The sequence below is a fragment of the Xyrauchen texanus genome, chromosome 26 (assembly GCF_025860055.1).
Source record: "Xyrauchen texanus isolate HMW12.3.18 chromosome 26, RBS_HiC_50CHRs, whole genome shotgun sequence".
Lineage (NCBI taxonomy): Eukaryota > Metazoa > Chordata > Actinopteri > Cypriniformes > Catostomidae > Xyrauchen > Xyrauchen texanus.
This window is the reverse complement of record NC_068301.1, coordinates 5923285-5941110: the sequence shown is the minus strand read 5'-3', so window position 1 is coordinate 5941110 and position 17826 is coordinate 5923285. Positions and strand designations below refer to the sequence as shown.

Sequence of the window (17826 nt, the reverse complement as noted above, 5' to 3'; positions counted from 1 at the left end):
GCTTGAAGAGACAGTTAATCGTCATAGCACCAAACCAGACAATTAATCGTCATAATCTCAATTATTTGTTTGACAATTAATCGTCAGCCAAATTTCATAATAGTGACAGCCCTAATGATGCCCAAACTCTTACTACTCCTTTGCAGGATCACAAAATTTCCACAATTGTTTTTTTTTTTTTACCATACATATCTAGTCAAATCAAGACTCACCTGTTCCTGCAGTCTCCCAGAAGAACTGGCGGAAGGGGAAGAGGTGGAAGTGTGGAGGTCTTCATCGGGTGTGCAGGACTTCGTGTAGATTTCTGAGTGGGGCTTTTAGGCCGAGAGGAAATTGATATAGCTGGCGCTGCGGGTGGAGGTGTCGGCTGAGGACTGTTTAATGGGAGAGGTGGAGGAGACGAGAGAGGAAGAGGGGGTGGAGAGTTCGCTGGAAGAGGCGGAGGAGATGAAAGAGGTAACGGTGGTGGACCGGATAATGGGAGAGGCGGAGGAGGAGCCACAGTCGGTTCCTCTACTGTAACAGTGTTCGGAGATGGAGAGGGTGGCTTTTGGGGCTCAGGGGGCGGAGCAGTCTCTAGTGTCACCTCTGTGGTTTCTGCCGGCACATTTGCAGTGTTGGACATGTTCGGGCGGAGCAAAGGAGAGTTTTTGGCGGCAGCAGCCTGACGCTCCTTCTTCCTCCTCGTCAGCTCAGCCCCAAGGCTGGATGTGATTGGTAGACGTGAAGAGGAAGGGGAGCGGCTTTCTGGTCGACTGCTGTGGGAGGAGCCTCTGCTAGCACCTCCGGAATATAAAGAATGTTTCTTAGTGCGAGAATGAGATGAGGAGCGGCGAGAGGAGGAGTAGTGTGGAGAACGGCTTCGGGAACGCCTGGTGGAAGAGAAGCGATAGAAATGTTTCAAAATCAAACATTTTCAATTGTTCAAATTAACTTAATTAGGACACTAACTCATGTAAAGATTTTGGGGTCACCTTAAACGTACCATACCAAAACTATAAACAAAAGGAAAGTAATGCAATACCAACAATAGGGGTGGGTCAGCAAGGACAACCAGTGACCCAACAACTGAGTAACCAATTAGTGATTTTGACTAGTCAGTATCAACTTTTCTTTTATTTAGGGATGCACCAATATGGAATTTCTGAGCCGATGCGATAACCAATATATATATATATTTTTTTTTTTTTATTTTTTTTTTTTAATCCTTTAACCTGGAACTGCTAGTTAACTCATTAAAATCTTCTCATTTGGGAAAAAAATTCATTTAAAAGCTTGGAATCTGGACTTGCTGCCATTTATGGTTCGGCGAATGTAACATGAACCAGAAATGACAATACACTTGCATAAATTGTATGCTGCCCATTTATATGAGTGTTTATGTTAATAGTAATGAAGCGCTAACAGAAAGAGAATAGTTAACTTTAATAGCTGTAATAATGCATTAAACCAAAATGAAACTATACACTACATGTAACGAACAATAAGAAAACACAGCCAGACTGCAGGTACAGTGGTAGTTTGTGTGCATGTGCATGTTTAAGCTCATTCAGAGATGCATGTTACAATGCTCATCAGTTAAACACTTCCACTGTAAAACTTATTAAATGTGAACAACAATTCTAATGAGAATAGATCACATCATACAGATGAAACAGTCATGACTCATAACTTTAGAAGTCTCAACTCGCAAAACACAAGCACATATGTTTCACTCACAAACTAGTGTTTTAACCATCTCGAGCCACCATACTGTTTTAGGTTGTGATTGTGTTTGTCTTGATCGCAATGCTGTCCACTAATTTACAATGTGCTTTTTTGTTAGTTTTTTTGTGTCTGTTTCATGAAGTAATAAGTGAAAATGGTTGACCCCCAAGTAACAGATACATATTTTTGTCACGTATGGTTTATTGTCTCATGAAATAAACAGAATATGGGATATGGTATGTCGTTACAGCAGACGACAAGAACCAGCCCTAAAACAACGCAACACGGTGCATATATGTTGAATTAATCCCCACAAAGCAACATGAGCTTGTCTTTCACTCACAAGGACATGCGGTGTGTGCACACGCACACTGTGGCTTGAGACTGCCCAAGTCCCTGCATGAAGGGAAGATGCCACAGACAGTCAGCTTCTTGGAAGCAAGCAAATAAACCATAATAAATTATAAGCAAAAATAACCTGCTATAATTCCATTATCAGCGTGATAATATTTTGATTTTCCCAGTTATCGTCAAATAATATATTGGCTATCGGTGTATTGTGCATCCCTACTTTTATTAGTTACTTTAGTGGTAGTGCTTGAAAGGGATGAATTCAGAGAACGTACCGGAAAAGGTTGTAGCATGTAATGCACCAATCAATCGGTCAGGGTCTTGCAACCCATCAACTTTGAATTTTTTATATTTTATATTAAGATTTCATGTTGTCATTATGGGGTATTGTTTGTAGAATTTTGAGGAAAATAATGAATTTAATGAATTTTGAAATAAGGCTGTAACACAACAAATTGGAAAAAGTGAAGCGCTGAGAAAACTTTCCAGATGCACTGTACACATATTTTTCTAAAAATCTTTGTGTTCTGCTGAAGAAAATGTCATTCACGTCTTGGATGGCATGAGCGCATGTAAATAAGAGAATTAAAATTTTTGGGTGAACTATCCCTTTAATGTGTTTGATGAAGTTAAAATATTTAATCATTTATAATGGCCCCTTTAAATATATGCATTTTGTTTGCATAATTTGTAGTATTTACACAGAGTTGACATTATCTATAAAAAAAAAAAAAAAAGGTACCATCTCTTTAAGAACAGTAACTGTTCAGCAAACATTTGCGGTAGCTTTACCACATCCTGGGCCCTTGCTAGTTATAATCTGCCCTTGTGCTGTGGGGCCTCCAGGAACAGGGTTGAGAAACACTGATGTAATGGCAATTCCAAGCATTTTACACTTTCAGACATGCAGTCATTCAGATAAAAATGGCAGTTTGCTTTAAAAATATATTACTATGTGTATGAATGGTAAGGTGCCTATTTTCAAGAGAGATTACAGAAGTATTTCTGGCAAACTGTACAGTTAGACATGGAAAGGGTAAAGATGCTGCAAATGATTGTAAAAAAATTATTAAACAACAATTAAAGATGAGAGTACATATATTTGATACAACGTCAAGACAGCCTGTCAGTCAGATGTGTGGAGTGACTGACAGTGTTTAGCGATTATGCACGCTTATGCGCACCCGCATGCGTGCTTTCAATCTCTCATCAGTCACTCATACCAGCGCTATTTTGTGAGAACCCTGATTTGAATCAGAGATGTTTGTCACAATACCACTAATAACAGCAACAACAGTTTAAACTTCCATAATGGCACAGCATCTTCATGTTGCTTAATATTTAAGTGATTTGCATTACAACAAAATGCCAAAGACAGTAAACAAATCATAGGTAATTTCTCACTGGAGCAGTTTGTTTTGGAGCTTGTAGTGGTTTGGCCTCTTTATTATTTTTGAAAGTATCTCTGATGTGTGCTATGCTCTCATGGTTTTCCTGGTTGCCATAATGTCACAACGATCTTTGAGTGACAACAGAACTATTCATGACTGTTTTTAATTCAACTTAATGTTAGATTTCACAATAGAAATTCAATAGGTAACACTTTACAATAGGGTTCCATTTGATAACATTAGTTAACAACTTTTAACAATATGACAGCATTTATTAATCTTGGTTAATGTTAATTTTGTGATACATATTTAAATCAAAAGTTGTATATGTTAACATTTGTCTATGCACCATAAAATACCATGAACTAACATTGAACAATTGTATTTATTCCCGAACATGAACAAAGATTCATAAATGCTGTAAAAAATAAATTGTTCATTGTTAATTAATGATATCTTATGCATCAACTAATGTTAACAAAATGGAACCTTATTGTAAAGTGTATACATTGAATGCATATTTACAGTGCCTATATTTACAGACTAATTCTGTGGAGCGGAGGGGGGAGGGGCCGGGATATCGCGCGCCCAGTCCCCAATCGGCCTGATGAGGCGCGCGAGGGATAAAGGCGGCCGGTGACGATGGTTCGAGAGAGAGAGAATTACGGGCATGTCCATCGTGTGTGTGTGTGTATTGATGTTTGTGTGTTTTGAGTTTAATAAAATTATTATTTATGCTGAAAAGCCGGTTCTCGCCTCCTCCTTGCCCATCCTTTAACTGTGTTACAAATTCATATTTAACTGCATCAAATAAATTATAAAAGTGTGGCAAGGGGCACTTAAAAATTAAATATTATTGATCAGATCTGTATCGGCCAACCACAATCTTAAAATATCTGTGATTGCATTGGCCTCATCACTAGTGCAATGCAGTCTAACATTAACTGCCAACACGCTAAAGGCCAAAGTAAACTGGTTTTCCACACGCCGGAACATCTCATGCGGTGCAAAGTGAGAGTGATACAAATGTTGTCATCAGCACAGAACACAACAGGCAAAGACACGGACTGTCCTCGTCATTGCATGTTGTTGCGCACAAGCCTAGCTTTGACAGTACTAAAAGAACATCATGAAGCATTAGTAGTGCATATGCGTGAACGCATCTGCATGGGTTCGAGGATAAACGGGAGAGCTCAACAGTGTGCAAAATGGAACGGAATGAGGAAAAGCCAAGTATACACTAGCCTTAATACCCTCTGCTCTTATGGAAAGAAATGTGTACTTTTATTCATCCAAGTGGCATTCGACTGATCACTATATATAATCAGGACAATAACGTGAAAATTACAATTTGAAACATTGCGCCACGTGCAGCAATGACAGATTTGCAGATCCTTGAAATTCTAGCTACTCGGGTGACATTTCACCCCACGCTTCCTGTAGCACTTACCATAGACGTGGCTGTCTTGTCGGGCACTTCTCATGCACCTTACATTCTAGCTGATCCTATAAAATCTCAATGAGGTTAAGATCCATAACACTCTTTTCCAATTATCTGAGGTCCAGTGTCTGTGTTTCTTTGCCCACTGTAACCTTTTCTTTTTCGAAAGAGGCTTTTTCTTTGCAATTCTTCCCATAACGCCTGCAACCCTGAGTCTTCTCTTTACTGTTGTACATGAAACCGGTGTTGAGCGGGTAGAATTCAATGAAGCTGTCAGCTGAGGACATCTGTGAGGCGTCTATTTCTGTTTAGTTGTACATCTGGCCTTCCACATCTCTTTCTGTCCTTGTTAGAGCCAGTTGTCCTTTGTCTTTGAAGACTGTAGTGTACACCTTTGTATGAATATTTTTTTTTTTGGCAATTTCAAACATTGTATAGCCTTCATTCCTCAAAACAATGATTGACTGATGAGTTTCTAGATAAAGTTGTTTCTTTTTTGCCATTTTTGACCTAATATTGACCTTAAGACATGCCAGTCTATTGCAAACTGTGGTAATTCAAAAACAAACACAAAGACAATGTTAAGCTTCATTTAACAAACCAAATATCTTTCAGCCGTGTTTGATATAATGGCAAGTGATTTTCTAGCACCAAATTAGCAGTTTAGCATGATTACTCAAGGATAAAGTGTTGGAGTGATGGCTGCTGGAAACGGGGCCTGTCTAGATTTTATCACAAATGACTTTTTTCAAATAGTGATCGTGCTGTTTTTACATCAGTAATGTCCTGACTATACTAGTTTGTGATCAGTTGAATGCCACTTTTGTGAATTAAAGTACCAATTTCCTTCTGAAACAACAAAGTCTACATTATTCCAAACTTTTGTCTGCCTGTATATGTGAAATAAAAGATAATAGTAATGTAGCCTGTTTGTTGAATATCTATGTTAAATATTGAATGGCTGTGCCATTCCATAAAACACACCTGATTGATGTCTACTATATACAAGCTTAGTTAAAAAACGCTTCCTTAACACAATGTTCAAAACATTGCCCTTTCTACAAGAATAATTCTCTTATGATTTCAGTTCACATTCAACTAAACAATAACTGCTTAACTGAACGAACTGCAGAGTGCTGTAACCGTTAAAGGTGCCTTAGCAAATCTTAGTTTCCAAGTTTCTATATTATCAGAGAAACCCATGCGGTGATCAACTTTTTGGGTTTATCTAGAGCACATCACGGCTGTGCGTATCACAGGTTTGTGGGACATACCTTTGAATTATTTCTGCATTAACAAGTGCTGCCGCCTCATGCAGACTGCTGAAAAAAGCTGTCACATGAACTCAGTGTGACCTCATAAAGATGATTAAACCAATAAAGATTAACTTGGATTGAATGTTTTTCATATTTGTTTTCTGCCAAAATGACAGACAGCAGAATTGGAATTATCCATCAATGTTAAAAAAAAAAATGCAAGTAATGGAAAATTAGGATAATGTATCTCTGCTTATATCAGGTTCAACTTAAAATGTTTCAGTTTGTGTGGGCTTATTGCAACATTCATTTCCAAGCCACCTGTAGTTGTCATAACACCCTCTAACACCCCATTCTTCAAGTGCTTCTCCATCACCAGTAACGTTTGTCTAGCTCATGGTTACTCCATAGGACAATAAAATCCAGACAGAGCTCTGAATCTTTGTGCTAGTTCTCTGACACATGGCTAACTGATTGTGTAAACATACGTGTATACGTGAGCGAAGCGGGAATAAATGGTGTTCAGCGTTAGAGAGAAATATTTCTCACTAGAGCGTTGAATGCGTTTTATTCCTGCTCCACGCATGTTGCCTTTCTCCTCGCTATAGACACGAAGCACTGCATAAAGCCTAATTTACTGTACGTATGAATTGCAAGTGCGGTTATTTTAACAACAGTAGCAGAGACACCGCTACAGATGCGGACATCTTTCGCTTAAACACACTGCGGAAAACAAATTAAGCAAAGTGAAAATATCTTCATCCATCTGATATGTGATTCAGATGGTTCAGATGGTTCAGCTAAGCCAGGTTTGTGTCAGGATAAGTTATCGTGGCCCCTTTAGACTATAATGTTTTTTTTCCCCATCTAGTTTTAGCTTTATTTGTCAGCATGTTACAGGTCTTTCATAATAAACAAACAGATTATTGTTCTAATTTTGTGAAAATGAACCAGAGATGTCATCATGGCATGATGGCAAGGAAAGCCTATTTACACTTAAATTAATCAAACAGCTATTTAATGCTTCACTGTTGTTATGCAAATTGTAAGTTTGTTGTTAGTAGATACTCACTTTAAGGAACATACAATGGTCATGTCAGACTTTTACATTTGTATACATTTTCTCTCAGGGGACACCCCTGAACCATCATACAGTATTTTATATCTGCCAAAAGGGCTCCTATGTCCCATTCATAGGTATAGATTCTGAATGTAAAAATACACAAACTGGACTGCTGTCATTCAGCTTCAGAAGGACCTGTTGATATTTTAATATTCATATCCATGTGCCCTCGACTGATGAAGTCATGATCAAATATTACATTTTTTTGGTAATAAAGATCTCTCAGATGCCACTAATTTAGCTGTCTCTAAGCCCATGTAGTACTATTGCTGCCAACATGGCAAGTTATAAAAACTAATAAAAATAAGATACATGATTTCCTAGCCATATAACAACTGAAACCATGTAAAAGTACATACTATTTTCCAGACCTTTGCTGGGAAGGAAATGTAGAGACCGGACCTCTTGGAACTTTAATTATGAACTTTAGTTATAATTTTCAAAGCATTTTGTCAACATTAAATGGCCATTTTAATGTAACTGATGAGAATTGACTTGTACTCTTAAAAGGATAGTTGACTCAAATTACAATTCTGTCATTACTAATCTCACTTTCATTTGTTGCAAACCTGTATGACTTTATTATTTTGTAGAACTCAAAAGGAGATTTCAGGGAGATTGTTCGTTTCAGACACCATTAACTTGGAGTTGAAGTACTTGAAGTGGCAGTGAATGATGACTGAAACATCTTTTTTCACTGAATAAAGTCATAAAAGGCTTTAAGGGCGAGTAATGAGTAGATTTTTATTTATTTTTGGGTGAACTGCTCTTGAACTACCTGTGAAAGTATTTTTCAAAGGTATCTGCTAGGTAAAACAACATAAATAAGTCAGCATATGATTGGCACCACATCTACATTATATAACCCCAATCCTGAAAATGTTGGGACAGTTTGAAAAATGTTAATAAAAACAAAAAGGAGTGATTTGTAAATTATATTTACCCTTTGTTATATTGAAAGCACCTGGTTTTTAACAATGTGTAGTTAGTTTTGAATGTATAGTAAATTCAAATCAGATGATTGCATGCTCCAAAGGTTTAAGATTTTTTACGATTATTAGGTAATTTAAGACTTATAACAATTTGATGAGTTGAAATAAGGCAATAAGAGACAGAAGATGTTAAACAGGTGAGATAATTGTGTCAGCCCCCAAAAACAGCCTAGTCTTTCAAGAGCAAGGATCATTCGAGATTTGTCAATTTGCCAACAGATGCTTCAGCAAATAATCCAGCACTTTGAGAACAAATGTTCCCCAAAGACAAATTGGAAGGATTTTGGGTGTTTCACCCTCTACAGTGGAGGTGGTGTAGTGGGCTAAAGCACATAACTGGTAATCAGAAGGTTGCTGGTTCAATCCCCACAGCCACCACCATTGTGTCCTTGAGCAAGGCACTTAACTCCAGGTTCCTCTGGGGGGATTGTCCCTGTAATAAGTGCACTGTAAATAGCTTTGGATAAAAGCGTCTGCCAAATGCATAAATGTAAATGTACAGTGCACGATATTCAAGGAATCTGGTCAAATCTCAGTGCGTAAAGGGCAAAACGAAAACCACTTCTGAATGTGTGTGATATCTGAACCCTCAGACGTCACTGGCTTAAAAAACATCATTCATCTGTAATGGATATCATGAACATGGGTTTGGGATAACTTAAGCAAACCTTTGTTAGTCAACACCACTCGTTGCTGAATCCACAGATGCAAGTTAAGACTTTACTATAAAAATGCACAAGCCCTACATCATCTGTCAAATTCTCAGGGCTCAGACTCATCTAAGATGGAAAGCAGAACAGTTTTTTGGTCTGATGAGTTCCCATTTCAAACAGTTTTTGAAAAACACAGCCGTTGTGTTCTCCGGGCCAAAGAGATAAAGGACCATCCAAGATGTTATCAGCGCCAGGTCCAAAAGCCAGTGTCTGTATGGGCCAGGGGATTGTCAGTGTCCATGGCATGGGTAACTCGCACATCTGTGAGGCCACCATGAATACAGACAGACACGTACAAATTTTGGAGCAGCATATACTTCCATCCAGCACTGTCTTTTCCAGGGATGTCCCAGAATTTTCAGCGGGATAACTTAAAACCACATAATGGCCGATTAAGCAGAGAGTGCGTGTGCTAGATTGGCCTGCCTGCAGACCTGACCATCTCCAATAGAGAATGTTAAGTGCACAATACGGCAACGAAGACCCCATAAAATTGTGCAGCTGAAGACTTGGATAATGGATGAATGGGGAAAATTCCACTTTCTAAATTTAAACTTGTGTCTTCAGTAGCCAAATTCTTAATAAGTGTTGTTAGAAGAAATGGTGATGTTTCACAGTGGTCTGTGAAGTGTGGGAATCGACTGCCTCAACTTTTTATAGCATGTTGCAATCATCTGATTTGAAATTAATGTACATTAAAGAAAAACTAATAATAATAATAGTTATGAAATTCACAAGGTAAAACATCATATAAATGTTTATAGAGATTTCAATTTAGCAAAGGGTGAATATAATTTACAAATCACTCATTTTAGTTTTATTAGCATTTTTCATACGGTCAAAACTTTTTCGGAATTGGGGTTGTAGGCTCAATATATTTAAATATATATTTTTATTTATTTAAAAAGATTGTAACAAACTCTAAGTTTTATGTGCCACTACCCCATATGAGTCATGTTTAGGGGAAAACTTTCACAGATTTTCATAAATGAATTTCAGACCCTGTGAACACTGCAATTTTAGTATCTTAATAAGTCTTTACAAATAACAATACAAAAAAATCTGATTTTTGAAGCTTAAAAGATCTGATCACCATTCACTTGCATTGTATGGACCTACAGCACTGAAATATTCTTCTAAAAATCATTGTGTTCAGCAGAAGAAAGGATTTCATTCACATCTGGGATAGCTTGAGGGTGAGTAAATTAGAGATTTTTCATTTTTGTGAGAACTATCCCTTTAAGATAAAAATCTCAAGTCAAAAGATAAACAGCATCTGGAATTACCAATAAACTGGTCAATGTAACAAAATGTTACTAAAAAATGTAAGAAAAATGTAGGATCCCACCAATATTTTTTTAGGAATGATTCAGCAATACAAATCTTAACCCAGATGTGCCACGCATGCATAACAGTGGCCCCCAAAAATTATTTGGCCATTTTAGCCTTATATGAATGTCATTGCAGCACAACATATCAAACCAAGTGTCGACTGCTAATAAATTAAAGGAATATTCCAATTAAGCTCAATTCAGATCTTGGTTATAGTGAGGAATGGAAGTGAATGGGGCCAATCGGTAAAGGTTAAAATACTTGTGTGTTTTTTTTTTTAAGTATAGACAAAAGACACAAAAAATGTTTGTTAACATTATTTTAGTGGGACAAAATCGCTTAATATAATTTTGTGTAAAGTTATATCCAATTTTACAACTTTGTTACCATGTCAATGCAATATAAACAAACACTCAAACCCTAAAATAAATGTAAAAATATATATATATATATATATATATATATATATATATATATATATATATATATATATAAAAAAATGATAAGTCTCATATATCTGTCTTAAAATCGTACAAAAATAAACTCCTCATTGTAACCTCGATTTTTCCTTTAAAATTGACATTTCTAAGAAATCTACTTACATTACACCTCTTTCAAATGACTTTAACCAACTGGTCTCAAGGTGCTTTTTAGTGGATGAGTTTGTCTACTGTTATGACATTTATACACTTAATCGACCAGATACTTTTTGGGGGCACTGTATACACGATGCACGTTGATCGACCAATGTGTGGCCACTCACCTGGACACTGGACTGGTACTTGAAGACCGGCGGTTGCCATAGGGACTTCCCGGTGAGTGTTTTCTGCTTGCATACGGACTTCCATCCTTCTCACAGCTTGAAGACCTCCTTCGTCCGTATGGACTGTCCGATCTCTGCCTACTCCGTCGGGATGGCTCCCTGTACGGACTCGGACTTGCAGCCCTGCGCCTGGAGGAATAACTGTTATCCAGATCGGCTGCTGAGGGACTCTCGCCTCCCGACTGGGCAGAGGCCTTCCGCGATTGGCCCTTTCCTTTAGGGCTTGACTTGCGGCTCTTGGCAGCTTTCCGATGACTCCTGTCGTACCGTTCCTCTCTCCTCTGCTTGTCTTTACGGGACTTTGATGAACGGGAGCTTTCCTTGCTCTGAGAGGAGGAAGCAGAGGAAGCACTGCTTCCTAAATTCACAGGTGGATGCACCACAGCTGATGAGAGGGAGTCATTTGACCTCTTACTACCAGACTCACCTGGTCGCCTGGACGTGGAAGCAAGGGACACTTCTGAGCTAGACTTCTCATTGTCCTTCTTCTTGCTCTCTTTGCTCCCTCTATCCCCGTCCTTACTACTCTTCTTAGCGCTCTCTGCCCTCTCCACTGACTCCCGCCCCCGATTAGGGTCTTTGGACTTCTTCCGGGAACGCTTGTGTTTGTGAGTCCTATTCTCATTACAAACCTCCGAGGAGTCTATCCGTTCAGCGTCTCTGTTTTCCGCGGGAGAGTCCAGGAAAGTGTCCGAGTCGGAGCTGATGTCGTCGTACTCCACCAGCGGCTTGATGGCGCCCACTGCTGGACGCGCGGAGGCGACGACGGCGGATTCGGCCTCATGTTTGGACTTGTTTCGTTTGTGCTTGGAAGTGGTCGAGCCCGACGACTTGGTGGGATGCCTCCCGGAGCCTGCGTGCAAAGACGGACCTGTTTTGCCTTCCCTATCGGCCGCCTGCTGTTGATGATGGATCTGCGACTCAGCTTTCTTCTTAGTCCCATGCAGTCGGTCGGATCCAGGCATGCCTCCACGCTAGAGCGACTACTGTCCTCCAGAGACGCAGTCCTGTGCGGTCAAGACAGCACATGAACAGCAAATCACACAGTAACGGATAAAAGTGCGAAATCCTGCAAGAGAGGCGACCAAAACAAAGATGCGCGCGCAGCTTATTCAGAAGTCATCCCAGTCAGTCAGTTTAACTAGATTTATGAATGGATCCAAAAATATCCAGAAGTGTAGACCCAACAAAAATATTTTTATTATTATTATTTTTTGTAAAGATAAACCTGATTCATGTTCTTCAGGGTTGTATCACTGGTAGCTTCCAGAGTGCCTCAAGCAACGCATTGCGCTAGCTGCTGCTAGGCTAGCTCCTCTCGAAAAGACAAAAACACGGGCTCCCCTTGTCTTAGTTTGCTTATCCTTCCTCGACATCAAAGCTTTAACAGACGTTGCACACGATTTCTGAGCTTTAAAGCAGTAAAGCTCGCTGTGCGTGGATATTGTCCCACATAACAGAAAATAAAACTCGACCCGCTTGCTTCTTGTTCACATATATTAGCTTTAATATTCAATGTAAACTCTCTGTATTTTCATATTGGTCGGAAATGGTCATATATTAATGTGTTAAAATTAGTTCCAGTTCACTTGAGCGGCTCTGGGTAGCAACCAGACGTATAAATTGGGCGATGTTCGTGGATATAAAACCCTCCACGGCCCTGGATTCAGAGAGAATTCACATCATCCATTACAGCCCAAATTATGCGCAGCCTCTCCTGCGCATGTGCAACTTGAACTCCTCCCACGGAAAAGGAATTCCTGGTAGTCAGAAGCAGCACCATTCGGATGTATCAGTGGCTGTGTGTTGCTGTCAGTCTTCATGGTAACTAGGCGACAGCCAATCAAAAGAGGCAACTGTACCCCGCCTTCCACGCTCTTCACTAAGGTTAGACTTTGCACATTTCTTTTGAGTTATCTCTGTGCGTGTATGTGATCTAGAAATCTATTTGATAAACTATTTTAAAGAGAATATAACAATACATGACTGTATAACCGGCTATACTGTTTAGGGCTGTTTGATTCAATACATTCTTTTTGAATCTCATAACAAAAAGCGCCATATAAAGCAGTCTTTGCACTATTTATGATCGCATGAGTGACAAAAATTCTATGAATAGGTCTAAAGCAAGCAGTGTTGGGTAAATTACTCTAAAAAAGTAATTAATTACTAACTACTAATTACATCTTCCGCTGAGTAATTAAATTACTGTACTAATTACTATGTCTGAAAAGTAATTACGTTACTTATTACTTTCTTATCAACCTCGACCAGATGAAAAATACAAGGATAGACATGAAACTGTTCTTTTAATTCTTTCAAATAAATAATGTACAATCAAATAAATTATTCATGAACTTGCCAAAGAATTTAAGGGGGCAGCGTTAAATTAGAAAACATACATTTTAACATTAGACGTTCAATTTTATAGAATTGTTCTAGAGTCTGTACAGTATTTAATACAATTACATCAGAAGTTACTGTTATTAAATTACTGAAAATTTTAGAGTAATCACTTTACTTTTTTCAATGAAAAAGTAATTTAAAGTATTTAATTACTAAGTAATGCATTACACCCAACACTGAAAATAAGCATGTGCAGTTAAGGCTTCTGGCTTCATGTGTAGTAGTTTAGTGGTTGAGGAAATAAACACAGTCCGAACATATGACGCCTTTTTCAGAGTCGATTCCAAGCTTTGGGTTATTTTATTTAAGCAAAAGTAAAGTAACAGACTTTCCATTCCTAAAGCATGTCAAAATGCTAATCAAAATCATTTCCAAGCAAACCCGTTATCTCAGCCTATAAACAAAGAGACGTCATTGAAATGTTTATGCCAACAACAGTTTGGATGAAGTTATAACATCAATTCTATAATGTGCACAGTATGGGGGGCAGCAGGGGCACAAGCCCCTTTCATTCACAAATCTAAATGTGCCCCTACGGCTCTGCCCTCCACGGCTCCACCTCCTGAACCTTCCACGGCTCCACCTCCTGAGCCTTCCACGTCTCCGCCTCCTAAGCCTTCCAAGGCTCCGCCTTCAGAACCTTCCATGGCTCCGCCTTCCACGGCTCCATCTCCTGAGCCTTCTACGGTTCCGCCTCCTGAGCCTTCCATGACTCCGCCTTCCACGGCTCTGCCTCCAGGGTTCGCTATGGCTCCGCCTACCACGGCCCTGTCTCCGGAACCTTCTAAGGCTCTGCCTCCTGAGCCTTCCATGGCTCTGCCTGTTTGCCCTTTCTGCCCCCCTTGTACTGCCTGTTTGCCCCTTGTTCCCCCTTGGTCTGCCTGCCCCCCCCCCCCTTCACTCCTTGGACGATTTTGTTTTTGTGGGTTTTTTCATTTTTTTAGGAGCGTCTGGAATCCGCTCCTTTGAGGGGGGGGGTTATGTCAAGATCCCCTGTTGTCTGCCCTGTGTTTCTCACTTGTCATCCCAAACTAAACTTCCCATAATCCCCTGCCCATCGGGGGTGGATCCACCCAAAGCCCTACTCACTTCGAGGTGCAGAGCCCTTGAAATGGGCACTCTGAAGGGAATATGCCCTTTGTCTGGTGGAAAGACCCAGTCATTTTCACACTTTCATTTGGAACAAGCTTTCGAGTGGTGTCCCCTCCCGCAGCAGTGCCCTTTGAGGGAGCAAACATTTCGTTTTCAATTTGCCCCACAGCATCAAAGTGGCATCACATAGCATTTTTTGTAATTCTGTTTGTGTTTCATGAAGTTACAAGCGAAATGCGACAGACTATATCTATTTACAGCATATGAACTCTAAAAGCATTTTATCCAGGCCATTATTGATATTAATTTAATATGTGAGTGAAATAATGTGTTATTTTCTACTAGCAAAATTTTCAGATTGGCAAAGGGATTTGACCTTATGTTTGACAGTTTGTGTAGAGTAAATAATCATATTTCATAAGTTATGGAAATTAAAAAATGTCTTATTTGTCAGCAAATTAAAAAGCACTTGGTAAGTGTTGGTTATATCGCCTGTATGCATTATAAAGTCTTTATAACGACTCCAATTTTCTGTTATTGAGGCGATTAGATATTAATCGTAATTAAAGTAGTTATTAATTATTTTGATTTCTTTTTCATGTCAAAACATGTTTATGTATTATTATTTAAGCGACTCAAGAGCAAGCATACGATAATTTCCTCATTTATTTTCTGTCTGCAAGGCAGGCAACATGAATAATTGTAATGTTTAATGTGTGTGTTCATGTATTTCATGTCTTTTATTTTGAAAAGTTTAGTTCCTGTTCATGTCATGTGTTCCCTAGTCATGTGATTCCTGTTTTACTCCATGTTCATGTGTCTTGTGTTCATTTCTTTATTGTTTAATTATCTTGTTATCAGTTCTGCCTTTTCATTGGTCAACTTTTTTGACTTGTTCTCCCATGTCTTGTATTTAAGCCTCATGTTTGCTATTGTCAAGTGCTGATGTGAGTATGTGTAGTGTATTTCAAGTTCATGTCAAGTGAAGTTTAGGCCTAGTCAAGATCATGTTTCTAGTTTAAAATATGTTTTACATTTACATTTATGCATTTGGCAGACGCTTTTATCCAAAGCGACTTACAGTGCACTTATTACAGGGACAATCCCCCCCGGAGCAACCTGGAGTTAAGTGCCTTGCTCAAGGACACAATGGTGGTGACTGTGGGGGTCGAACCAGCAACCTTCTGATTACCAGTTATGTGCTTTGGCCTACTATGCCACCACCACTCCACGTTTTATTCTTGTTTATAGTTAGGGTTTATGGTTTTCACGTTTATTAATAAACTGCACTTGAGTTCTTTATTTCATTGCCAGCTGCAACATTACAATAATAAATAAGTAATTAAACATGTTTATATACTTTGAACTCCTTTTTGATGCAACGATAATTTAATAAATACTTTTGAATCCAGAAACCACATTGCTTTTGTTTATTTATGAAGCATTTTGGCTGTGTACTTCCCAAAGCAGAACTATACATGCAAACCAATACAGGTTAGATAAAATTTCATGAACAGATTAATACTCGATTACTACTGCATTTCCGACATCACATGGCACACCTGCAGTGTAGACAGCTTTATTATTCATTATGGGAGTGGTCGTGTCATTTTCAGTGATTGAAATGTAATTCGACTTTTATAGAATACTGCCATAAACTTGAGGAGCAGTCTGATTCAGGAAAAACCAGATTGGTTTTTGTTTAAACTAGTAGACTAATCACTTTCTGAAAAATACCATGGTATTACCATTTTTGGACATGTGGGCTACCTATTCAAAAGCATGGTGACGAGATCAGAATGGAAGTAGCAGAGATAAAATGATAAAGTGAGGGTGCAGAGATGAGAGAAATGAAAAGAGTGATGAGACATTAAAAAGATTAGAGCCCTATAACAAAAAAAGACACTGTGTTGTTACCAGGGTAATAGCATGGTACTGAATGATTATATTCATATTTCATGATACTGTCATAGTACTCCAAGATACTTAAAAAAATAACATGGTTTTACTATGATACATGTCAAAAATATGGGATAATCATAGACCCTGTGCGGAAAAAAGTGTGAAGTATGGTGTTTCAAATATTAAATAACGTGCAGAGACATAGACTCTTTCACTATAACATGTTGTTGCACCTTGCAGTCTTTTTGTAGATGTTCCCATTCATTTATGGTTAAACAACATTCAGAAGTATTGAAGAAAATACCCCTTCTCTATGGCTACATTTAATATGATCACCAAGAAGTTGTTTGCAGTCTAGGAAAATTTATAGAAATCACATGCAAAATAAAGTCTACGAAATTAGCAATATTTCATACTGCATTTCATTTTACTGTACATTGTTGTCACTGTTCTGCACATAAATACATTGTCTGAAAGAGTGGAAAGTATTAGGCATAATATTGGTGCATCAGTACCTTACTGAAGATTTTAATATAGGCTACGGCAAAACAACACAAATATTAACCGAATGAGTCTAAAACTACTTGTCATTTGACATATGTATGTTTTTCTTAATCCTAACTTAGTTTCAAAGCTTACTCGTTTCTAATGTCTTTGTAAGTCTGTAGCTTTATATATACTGTATTATACTACTATGGCACTCGCTTTGCTAGTTTGTTTGTGTAAACGCTGCCTCGTGTTACCACCACAATGACGTCAAATGACGAACCCCTGCTTTGAGTTTTTATTGGCTACGACTACTAGGGGAGGGGCCAACGACACAAACCCGGAAATGAGAATAACAATAACATGAAAACAAACAAATGATTTGCGTTGTGCACAGTTTTCTTTCCATACACCACCATTACAAACAAACTTACAAGTAGTTTGTCGTGACACATTCATCCACTTAAACCAAGCAAACTAACTTTCAGTGTACTATTATAAAAAATACACCGAATTAAGATGAAATGTATGGTGATATGACAACTATGAAGCTGCTAACATTTGATTAAAAAGTAACAAATATTCGACATGAAAGACCTTCAAACCTGTAACTGTCAATAACATATTACTACACATATCGATAGCTTTAAAGTATACAGGTTATGAACAGATGATTTTGCAATATATATGAACAATTTTGGTTAAATGGTGTAGTTTACATTTAAAGGCAAATGGGGAAACTATCTCTTGGTAAGAGGAGGGGTGATCTGCAAAACACACAACAGGAGATAAGCTTGATTTGTTCATAGTT

At 38.4% G+C, this 17826-nt stretch overlaps 1 protein-coding gene across 1 annotated transcript in view; it reads right to left on the bottom strand.

Moving 5' to 3' along the window:
- LOC127619642 (cyclin-dependent kinase 12-like) overlaps positions 1-13011 on the bottom strand; it is a 36794-nt gene extending 23783 nt beyond the window's left edge. Inside the window, exons 1-2 of the mRNA XM_052092582.1 lie at positions 11070-13011; positions 213-872 (exon numbers count right to left, since the gene is read on the bottom strand). Coding sequence (XP_051948542.1) covers positions 213-872; positions 11070-12094 — 1685 coding nt within the window. The 5' untranslated portion in view covers positions 12095-13011. The remainder of the gene's footprint in view (positions 1-212; positions 873-11069) is intronic.
- Between the last annotated feature and the right edge of the window lie 4815 nt (positions 13012-17826).